At 43.6% G+C, this 11,585-nt stretch overlaps 1 protein-coding gene across 1 annotated transcript; it reads right to left on the reverse strand.

Moving 5' to 3' along the window:
• Nucleotides 1–386: 386 nt before the first annotated feature.
• LOC122494789 (N-formyl peptide receptor 2-like) lies at nucleotides 387–8,216 on the reverse strand. Its single transcript, XM_043600237.1, has 2 exons — nucleotides 7,915–8,216; nucleotides 387–2,556 (listed from the first exon to the last, which is right to left on the reverse strand). Exon 2 carries the CDS (start codon nucleotides 2,543–2,545, stop codon nucleotides 1,490–1,492), a length of 1,056 nt encoding a protein of 351 aa, XP_043456172.1. The 5' UTR covers nucleotides 2,546–2,556; nucleotides 7,915–8,216; the 3' UTR covers nucleotides 387–1,489.
• Between the last annotated feature and the right edge of the window lie 3,369 nt (nucleotides 8,217–11,585).

Below are 11,585 nucleotides of genomic sequence, written 5' to 3' on the forward strand. Positions count from 1 at the left end.
TTTACTTGAAGTAGAAATTCAAAACCAGATTCATAAAAATGTAAGCCACATGGGAATTTGTAAATCTTGTAAACTGCAATGATATGAGGGTCAGAGATCATTTTAGCTAGCTTTAAAGGTTCTCACTTGGGGCGCCTGGGTGGCTCAGTCGGTTAAGCGTCCAACTTCAGCTCAGGTCATGATCTCATGGTTCACAAGTTCAAGCCCCATGCTGGGCTCTGTGCTGACAGCTCAGAGCCTGGAGCCTGCTTCAGATTCTGTGTCTCCCTCTCTCTGCTCCTCCCCTAATCATGCTCTGTCTCTCTCTCTCTCTCTCTCTCTCTCTCTCTGTCAAAAATAAATAAAACATTAAAAAATGTTTTAATAAAATAAAGGCTCTCACTTGATATCTGGATGATACCATTGTTTATTTATTCATCAATTCAATATTTATTGAGTGTCTGTCTATCACATGTTAGGCACTATTTTACACATATGGTATGGGGATCCATTGGTGAACAATACGGACCAAAATCCCTGCCTTCAGATAGCTTACATTCTCATTATGTAAAGGAAAGCATACCAAGTACTACACACAGTTATTATACCATTTCATGCCAATAGATTTGACAGTTTGGATGAAATGGCTAAATTCATTAAAAGTCACAGTTTGTCAAAATTGATGGAAGAGGAAATAGAAAATCTGAATAGTCCCATAACTATGAAAGAAATTGAACTTGTTACTAAAAGCCTTCCCAGAAAGAAAACCCAGGGCCAACTGTCTTCACTGGTGAATTTCTGAACATTTATGAAAGAATATAATCAGAGAAATCACTTCCCAAGTCTGTGTAGGAGGCCATTAGAAGTTTGGTGCAAAAGCTGACCAGGATATTAGTGGAAAGGAAAATAACAGACCCATCTTTACATAAACATAAATGCATAAGTTATAAACAAATCTAGTGACATAAATTATAATTAGACAAAATACATCATGACCAATCCTGGTTTATTCTAGGAACGCAAGGGTAGTTTCACATGCAAAAATCAATCAAGGTAATGTATGGTGGCGTAAATAAAAGGATAAAAATAATATCTTCATATATGCATAAAATTCATTTGATACAGTTCTATAGCCATTCATGATTTTTAAAGGAAGAAAACACTGAGTAAACTATTAATACAAAGAAATTCCTGTAATCTTATTAAAAATAGCTTAAAATAAAACCTACAGCAAACATCTTAATGGTAAAATAACTAAAGTTTTCCCCTTACCATACCCTCTTATCTAAGCGTTACCAGTTCCCCATCACTTTCTCTTCTCCTCCCTTGTACCCCTTTACAGTCTCCACTTATCCCAGGGGAAGAAGCCGAGGCCCAAAATCCAAAAATGACATCTTATGTTACTTTTTCCTTTCATGATGCGTGTCTCAGTATGACCCAAGGTAAGATGGAGCTGGAAATGGGAGAAGGGTAGGAGCATACAGAGCTCAAAAATGCCCCCCAGCTGCCCTCACATTGCCTGTAACTCTGCTTCTTCATGAGGTAAAGTGGATTTGTTTGTTGTGTCACTGGTCTGGGATAAGTCCTCAGTAAGGGCCCTCTCCAGACTGGCAGGCAGGGAGTGAATCAGTCTCTCTCGGAAGTCTTGGCCCATGAAGACATAAAGGATTGGATTGAGGCAGCTGTTGAAGAAGGCCAGGGAGCTTGTTGGATTAGTCAGGACATCAAGGATTTTGTACTTGCCCTCAAACAGCATCTGTTTGAGCCAGACTGTGCTTAAAAGGGCAACCATTTGAAAGGGGAACCAACAGAGAAAGAAGGAAGCCACAACAGCAGTAAGGACCCTTAAGGGACGGCTGGATTTAATCATGCCTTTTTTACGTATCTTGGCAGCAATGAGCCCATAGCAGATAGCAACAATGGACATTGGCATACTGAAGCCAATGATAAACCGGATGATCCCTCTGATTGTCAACATGGTGATAGCCACCTTCAACCTCTGTTCAATACTGTTGCCCCAGTGTGCAAAGTTGAAAGTACAGTATATATTCCCTGTTCCATCATTTACTGTAGTCAAGAAGATGAAAACTGGCAAGGTAAGGACTAGGGCAAAAATCCAGGGTCCAATAATGAGTTTTGTAGCCAGACTTACAGTGCGGTGGTTCTGGGCCCAGACTGGATGCAAGACACAAATACAGCGGTCCAGGGCAATGAAAGCAATGAGGAAGACACTTCCAAACAGGTTGATGTCCACCACAATGTGAATTACCTTACACAGGAACCAGCCAAAAGGCCACCGTTCTTTCATGGCCATTGAGACAATGAGAAATGGCAGAGTGGCAGTGAAAGAGAAGTCGGCCAAGGCCAAGTTCAGGTAACAGATGGTGGTGACACTGCGTGCCATCCGGAATCCAGCCACCCAGATCACAAGCCCATTGCCCAGGACGCCAAGGACAAAGGTGATCCCAAGCACCACCAGTGATAGGATCCACAGAACAGTGTAGCCAGCAGACTCGTGGAGTATCTCTTCATATTCATTCGGAGCGATGGAGAGGTTGGTTTCCATCTTGCACACACCTGAAACATTTCAACAATGGCCATTTCTAATCCATGAACCATCTTACAGCCTCCCTATTCATGGACAACATCAACTACCACTAGGTAGTAGTGGTACCCCCTCTCTACTAGGACCCCCACTCTACTGAAACTTGGCCGGTTATACTATAAAATTGACACTCTTTTGGCTATTACTTTGGGAAAGGATAGTTCTCCATATTCCCATAATAATTCATATGCATTCCACCTATCAGGCTGATTGCTTAGCCAAGAGGATTACAAGGCTCCTGTTTACTAGCAGAAAACTACACCGAGGGTGAATAGATAAGAGAAATTGATTAGGAGCCAGTTACAGCTTAGTGAGGGAAGCAGTAGACTCAGAGTCAGCAGAGGAGGCACATTGCTTAATGTCATGCAGAGTTTCTCAGCCTTGGCACCATTGAACATTTGGAATTGGATAATGCTTAGCTATGGAAGGCTTTCCTGTACATTGTACAATGTTTTAGCAACATCCCTGGCCCCCCTCTAGCAGCCCCACCCCCAGTTGTGACATGCAAAAGTATCTACAGACGTTATCAAATGTCCCCTGGGTGGGTGGGGGAGAATCACTCCCAGTTGAGAGCCACTGTTAACAGTATGAAGAGTGTTGGGCTCTGGGGGCAGGTCAGTCTGTATTCTCATCTGACACCTGCCCAGTGGGTTCTTGGTGACATCTCTTTGAGCTTCAGTTTGCTCCTCCACAGAATAGAGGCCATTTTATGGAGGAGACTGATTTTCAGGTGAGGGTTAGTTGAGAGCGGACATGGAAATCTTTCAGGCAGGACCAAGTGAGTCTAACAGACGGGAACTTTCAGTTTTCCCCAGGCTCTATGCTGTGTCCTGGGGCTTAGTCCTGGGCCATCCACGCATCATGGAATCTCAAGTTCAGGTCAAGTACAGTGCTCGCAACAGTAGCAGCTAGGACTTACGAGCATTTTCCATATGCCAAGAGTTCCTGTAGCCCTCACCACAACCCTTGTGTATGGCGTTTGAGGATTGACGTGTGCCAGGATTTGAGCTCAACCAGACAGATTCCACCAGAATTGTCCTCTCAACCTTCTTCCACCTGCTATACTTCCATAACAGAGTCAAGTTCTCTCTGCCCACTCACTAAGCACCCTACAAGGCACTCAGAAGGGATGATGTTGCTGCAACAGGGAAGGCCAATTGTGCAATGACAGGAGAGGAAAGGCCAGTGAGACAAAGTTGTAAAATTAGGGCCACACCCTGGTTGCAGTGTGGGACACAGAACCTGCAAACCACAGACGATACCCCAGTGGATTATGATGACTACTATTTGGTAAGCCCCTCAAATGTGCCAGTCACTGTACCTTTTATGATCTCCAATTACAACAGTCTTGCTTTTGGATAAGTATGATTACCACATCATTGGGGCGCCTGGGTGGCTCAGTCAATTAAGCGTCCCACGCTTGACTTCTGCTCAGGTCATGATCTCGCTGTTTGTGAGCTCGAGCCCAACATCGGGCTCTGTGATCGCGGAGCCTGCTTGGGATTCGCTCTCTCTCCCTGTCTCTCTGCCCCTACCTTGCTCTCTCTCAAAATAAATAAATAAACTTAAAAAAAATAAAAAACTGAAGTATCATTACCACATAACGTAAAAGGAAGCCATGACTCTGGCAGGGGAAGTGACTTGTCCAGTGTCACAATTACTAAGGAGCACAGTTAGATTTCTGACCGAATTTCATATGGCAGCTCAGCATTTGTGTGTCTGCTGACTCTACTTCTCCAGCATATTTGCATTTCCAAGTTTTGAAATAACTGTTGTAGTTCCGCTTCCTCCCGTCTGCTTTTCCCTGGCCTCTCCCCTCCTCATCTGTGCGCTCATCTGATGCCTTTGCCTCATATTTTAACGGGAAAATGGTAACCACTGGAACTTTTTAGCCTTCCCTGCCCCAAACCTTCCAATCTGCCTGCACTGCTACAGCCAGCGTAGAGTTCTCGTTCATCCCAGTGGCTACCTTCCCATGTTTGCTCTGGATCCCTCTCTAGCTCACCTTCCCAAGAACTTTCCTCCTGCATTATCCCTTTTCTTTTTTACCAAGAACAAAAACCCAAGATTTTCTTAAAATTAGATTATGTTATCTTATCTCTTCCCCTTACAAAGAAACCATCCCAGGGGCTCCTGGGTGGCTGAGTCAGTGAAGCAACAGACTTGATCTGGGCTCAGGTCATGGATTCATGGTCGTGAATTCAAGCCCCGCATCAGGCTCTGTGCTGACAGTGCAAAGCGTGCTTGGGATTCTCTCTCCCCTCTCTCTCTGCCCCTACCCAGCTCTCTCTCTCTCTCTCTCTCTCTCTCAATAAATAAATAAACTTCAAAAAAAAAATTTTTTTTTAATAAAAAGAAACCATCCTGGGGACCCAAGGGGCCCAGTTGGTCAAACATCTGACTCTTGATCTCAGCTCAGGTTTTGAGCTCAGGTCTTGATCTCAGGGTCGTGAGTTCAAGCCCCACGTTGGGCTCCACGCTGGGTGTGAAGCTTACTTTAAAAAATAAGTGGGGCACCTGGGTGGCTCAATGGGTTAAGCATCCAACTTCAGCTCATGATCTCACAGTTTGTGGATTCAAGCCCTGAGTTGGGGTCTCTGCTGTCAGCATAGAGCCTACTTTAGATCCTCTGTCCCCCTCTCCTTTTGCTCCTCCCCCACACTGTCTCTCAAAAATAAACCTAATAAGTAAATAAACAAATAAATGAATATTTAAAAATAAAAAGAAACCATCCTGTTCTGTTTTTTAAAGATTTCATTTTTAAGAAATCTCAATACCCAACATGGGGTTTAAAGTCACAGCCCTGAGATCAAGAGTCACACACTCCACTGACTGAGCCAGCCAAGAGCCCCCTCTAAATTTCACTTTCAATGTTAGGGCAGCCCAGGGTTTGTACCTGCTCCCCTCCATCCTCTCTATGTAGTCTTTCCATAGGTAGTATCATCTGGTCTCATGGCTTATAATACTACACTGATAACTTCCTTTTTAGGTTTTTTTTTATTTAAGTCATCTCCACACCCAACAACCCCGAGGTCAAGAGTCCCACACTCCACCAGCTGAGCCAACCCAGGGCACCTATACTGAAAACTTCTCATCTAAGGCATCAGCCTTGGCTTCTCCTTAGAGCTCTAGCCTGATATAACCACCTGACTTCCTGACACCTCCCTGTGGGAATGCCATAGGCACTCCAAACCTGACATTACCCAAACCAAACTCAACTATTCCATCCTCCCAAATCTGCCTCTCTCACAGTATCCTGTATCTATTTGGAATGTAAACACCCAGCTGTTAAAGCTCCAAAACTAAATCGTATCCTTGCTGTCTTTGCCTTATCACCCAAAGCAATCCAAGTTTCTAGATTCTGTCTGCAAAGCAACTGAATCCACACCCAGCATCACTTCCATCTCCACTGCCCTTGCCCATGCCCCCTCTTCTGGTCTGCATGTTTCCACTGACCTTGCAAATAGCTTGTTCCTGTTCCGAATGCCTCCCCCCACTCTCCCCAAAACATCCATTCTCCAGATAGTGGCCCTATGACCTTTTAAAAACACAGATCATGACATTATTCTGTTCAACACCCTCCAGTGGTTTCCAGACTCCTAACTCAAGCTTACCAAGCACTGTTGGATCTGCCCTGTCTATCCTTCTTTTGTGACCCAATTTCCAAAGCGTGAGGGCGTCCCCACACCAACAAACAATTTCCAAGAATTCAGCTCAGTTCTGACACCGTCAGATCACATCGGTTAAACGTTCAGTCCTAAAAGATGCCCCTCCTGCCCCTGGGCCAAATCAGACACCAGCTGCAAGCCCAGGGTACCTGTGCGACTGACTGACTGGCTGTAAATCAGAGGTTCCCATAACCTCTTCCTCACAAAACTTAATGATTTCCAGAACCCGGAGAAATATTTTACGTACTAGATCACCAGTTGATTAGAAAAGGTTGTAACTTAGGAACAGCCAGTTGGAAGAGATGCATAGGGCCAGGTGTGAGGAAAAGGCGCAAGGCTTCTATGGGCCCTCCAGGTGTGCCGCTCTGCAGGCATCTCCATATGTTTTCACCAACCCGGAAGCTCTCTGAACCCTGCGTCCTTTTGGGGTTTTATGGAGTGTTCATTACATAGGCATGACTGATTAACTCATTGGGGTTAATGAGGATTGGGGATTGAACTCAGTTTCTACCACTTCTTCTCTCCCTGGAGGTCAGGGGGCTGAACCTGAAAGTTCTGGCAACCAGCCCCCAGCCTTAGGTGCCTCCCTCAAATCACTCATTAACATAACAAAAGACACCTCTATTACTCTCATCACTTAGGAAATTCCCAGGGTTTTAGGAGCTTGGTGTCAGAAACAGGATGAAGACCCGACATATATTTCTTATTATGTATCACAACATCACACTGGATCGTACTTCATACATTCACTGTGATCTTACATAATGGGCTCCATCCAAATTGAATTCCTTCAATTCCTCCAACATGCTGAGCTCACTGCCATCTCAGGGCTTCTGGATCCTCTGTTCCTTCTGCCTACGATGCTCTTTCAGGCTTCCCACATTTGGCTCTTACTGAATATTCAGTCCAAGCTTAGATACTAACATGTTCAGAGGCCCCACCTGGCCCATAATGCAGAGGAGCTATACCAGATATTTTTCCTGTGTATCCATTTGTTTATTTTCTACTCTAAATATCCTCCACATTAGCATATATGCTAGAAGACTACCAAATTCTTTCAATGTTATACTTCTAGAGTAACGCTCTCCAATGGAAACATAAATGTAAGCCATAAATATGAGCCATATATGAGGGTTACCATTCTCTTTACAAAGTAAAATAAATTGATTATAATAACATATTAACTTTGATAATATATTCTATGTAAGCAAACATATCAAAAGAATATTATTTGAAAATGTAACCAATATAAGAGTCATGAGTCAGGGGGCTCCTGGGTGGCTCAGTTGGTTGAGCGTCATAATCTCACAGTGAGTGGGTTCGAGCCCCACTATGCTGTCAGCACAGAGCCCGCTTTGGATCCTCTGTCCCAGTTTCTCCTTGCCCCTCCCCTGCCTGTGCTTTCTCTCTCTCAAAAATAAATATTAAAAAAAAAAAAGTTACCAATCAGATATTTTACATTCTTTTTTCATGCTAAGTCTTTGAATATAACATTGGTTTCACACTTCCCAGCACATCGCGGTTTGGCCTAGCAAGAGCTCAACAACCATATGTGGCAAGTGGATTCTGTATTGGACAGCCCGGCCTAAGGGCTTAGGAGGTATCTGCCACACGGTAGAGGTTCAAATAATAAGTTTTGAAATTGTCAAGCCCCCAACTTACCACCAGCTGAGATCCTTTTTCTGTCTCTAGTTCCTGGCTTCCTGCAGAGTGACTCAACTCGGGCAGATGCTTTATTGGACAAGGGGGAGGGACAGTGGAGCTGGGACCAATCAGGTGACAGAAACCCAGGCTTCTTGCAGTTTCCAGAAAGCAGCCTGGATGTGTTGTCAGCATCCCCTTCTTAGAAGTCTGAATATTCCCCTCACCTCCAACCTTCTGTGGGAGACAGGAATTCAGCCCTCTAAATGTCAAGAATCAAGGAATCTGGATGTCCAGGCCCTCCCTTTCTCCTTCAGGGATTCAAGAAAATGAAAGAAACAATTAGTGAGATGAGAGGAACTCAAGGCAAGCAATAAAAAGCATAGAAGATAGTCAAAATCTTGTTTCTCTACTCACACAACAGTTTGGTTTTTTTTTTTTTTTTTTAGTTTATTTTTTAAGTAGGCTCCATGCCTGGCATGGAGCCCAATATGGGGCTTGAACTCATGACCCTGAGATCAAGAGTCAGATACTTAACTGACTGAACCACTGTCCATGTAGCACCCCGTCCATGTAGCACTCATGATACCAAATGTGTAGTAAAGGGCTCAGTCCCACAAGTCTGCCCCCATTTCAGATGCTACTTCTCAGCTTGCCACCTGTACTTCTGACTGACCAGCTAAATCAGGGGCTCCTGTGACCCCCTTAGGTTCAATAATTTGCTAGAGTGGCCCAACAAACTCAGGAAGGCAATTTGCTTGTGTTTACCAGTTTATTATGTAAAGGTTATGACTCAAAAACAACCAAAGCCTGTGTCCATCTTGTCATTTCAGATGAAATAAAGAACAATAGGGTTTGTATCAACCCCCAGGCACACCTGGACAGCCAAGGAATCTGTGGGAACCCTACTAGCTTGTAAGTAGTTAATCAGCACTACCCTAAAGATATAATCACAAGGGGTACCTAGTGAAACCTCTAACATAAAAAATAAAGGTATTTTTCAGGGCACCTGGGTGGCTCAGTCAGTTAAGCGTCCGACTTCTGCTCAGGTCATGATCTCACAGTTCATGAGTTCGAGACCGCATCAGGCTCTGTCTGTGCTGACAGCTCGGAGCCTGAAGCCTGCTTTGGATTCTGTGTCTCCTTCTCTCTCTGCCCCTCCATGACTTGCACTCTATCTCTCTCTCTCTCAAAAATAAAAATAAACATTAAAAAAATTTTTTTTAATTGGAAGGAAGTAGGTTCTGAGTCTGAACAAGAACTGAGTTTATTATAATTCTTCCAGTCCACCATCCCATTGGTTTTCTTCCAGGGGCTTCCTGAACATGACCACGAAATGGCTGCCATTGTTCCAGACATCACCATCATGGCCACATAACCTCCCAAGCCAGGAGAATGGGGATGGGCAGAAAAACAGACTTCATTAATATGCCTCTCTCATTTTATAAGGAAGGAAAATTTGTTCTGCCGTCTTTGCAAAACCTCTTCTTACTTTCCACTGGCAGAACCAAGTAATATACCCATTTCTAGACCAATGCCTCACACACACACACACACACACACACACACACACACACACAAAGTTTTAATGAAGCTGTCCTGATTGGCTTACGATGAAGGAAATTGCCACCTGGATAAAATGGAGTCCACTTATCAAGGAATAAAGGTGGTAGATAACTGTATAGGTATAGATCTCCAAAGGAGTTCTCCCTTGCTGGTTCCTGGGGACGTAGAAAGTAATCAGACATGGGCTCTGACCAACTGGATGAAGAGATGAGACAGTGAAGGGCTTGTGTCACTGACTTAGGTCCTTTGGGTTCTCCAAGCAATAGAAATTTACTAGAGGCATTGACTAGAGGAGTTTCAGGCTTTCATTGGAGCTTATGCTCAAGCACAAGGGTCCTTTGTGCTGGCTCATTTGGCAAAGGCCAGAGAACATTCTTTAAAAGAGACTGAGATGGGGCAGGAGTGACTCTAAGTCATGTAGTTGGGGAGAGATACAGGAAATTGGGTGCACAGGTATAGTGAACAGAACATGCTTCATCGTGCATTGCATGTCTCATTAGTATGTTAAATCTCCACCCCTGGGAGTGTTTTTAGTATTATAATCGGGGAAGAAGTCAGTGAAAGGTCAGTGCTGGGGTCCACTCTTGGCGCAGGCTGGTTTCGATTTGTCTTTGCCAGTCGAGACCCTCCTTTGGTAAGCATCCTGCTCCCACATTCCTGCAAAATATGCTACTTAAGGGGCCTAGGGCTTCACCTATCAAGGGACACTGGGTTGCTTAATCAGGATTGAGGGGACTCAAGTCCAGTCCCTGCTCTGTCTCACTTGGTCACAGTAGAATGAGAGTATACATAGTGATAGAGAGATGCCTGGGTTTTTATGCGATCCTCCAAAAGAAACAGCTAAACTCAGACTGAGAAGACCTAGTAGTATAGTGATGTTGCCTAGAGGGAACATCTAGGCTGGGTCTTCGAGGCTCAGGTAAAGAAGAGAAAGAAAATTGCATTCCAGGCAGAGGGGAGTGAAAATGCACAGGAGAGAGGCCAAGAAATAGGTGAAGTTGGTTATTGGAGCGTAGGTAGTGAGCAGAGATAGCAAGTAAGATAGTAAGATAGTAAGTGATAGCAAGGGCCATCTCTTAGAAGCTCTTCACTGCTACAAGAAGGACTTGGACTTTCTTCTTAAGGAAATGAAAAGCCATTGGGACCATGCCAAAATAGAAAGCTTCTGCACAGCAAAGAAACCCGTCAACCAAACAAAAAGACAACCTAATGAACGCGAGAAGATACTTGCAAATGATATATCCAATAAGGGGTTAATATTCAAGATCTATAAAGAACGTATACAACTCAACACCGAGAAAACAAAAACAAAAACATATAATCTGATTTTAAAGCGGGCAGAGGACCTGAATAAACGTTTCTCCAAAGAAGCCATCCAGATGGCCAACAGACACATGAACAGATGTTCAGCATCTCTAATCATCAGGAAGATGGAAATCAAAACCGCAATGAGATATCACCTCACACCTATTAAAATGGCTAGAATCAAAAAGACAGAAATAACAAGTATGGTGAGGATGTGGAGAAAAAGGAACCCTCATGTTGGTCGGAATGTAAATTGGCGCAGCCACTGTTGGAAACAGTATAAACGTTCCTCAAAAAATTAAAAATAGGAACAAAAGTAGAAATTCAACTACCGGGTATTTATCCAGAGAAAGCAAAAACACTAAATTAGTGTTTCATTACTGTTTAATTCTTTTTGAATTAAAAAAATAGAAGCACCCTTATGTTTCTTTGCAGCATTATTTACAATAGCCAGTGGGGTGCCCAGATGGCTTAGTTGGCTAAGTGTCTGACTCTTGATCTCAGCTCAGGACTCGGTCTCAGGGTCATGAGTTCAAAGCCCTGCGTTGGGGTCCATGCTGGGTGTGATGTGTACTTTAAAAACAAAATACAATAGCCAACATATGGAAGCAACCAAAGTGTCCATCAATAGATGAGTGGATAAAAAATATGTGGTATACGTATACAATGGAATATTAGCCATAAAAAAGAATGAGATCTTGCTATTTGCAACAACATGGATGGACCCAGAGGGTATTATGCTAGGTGAAATATCGGTCAGAAAATGATAAATACTGTATCATTTCATTTATATGTAGAATCTAAAAAAATAAGACAAGTGA

Source organism: Prionailurus bengalensis, chromosome E2, assembly GCF_016509475.1.
Source record: "Prionailurus bengalensis isolate Pbe53 chromosome E2, Fcat_Pben_1.1_paternal_pri, whole genome shotgun sequence".
Classification (NCBI taxonomy): domain Eukaryota; kingdom Metazoa; phylum Chordata; class Mammalia; order Carnivora; family Felidae; genus Prionailurus; species Prionailurus bengalensis.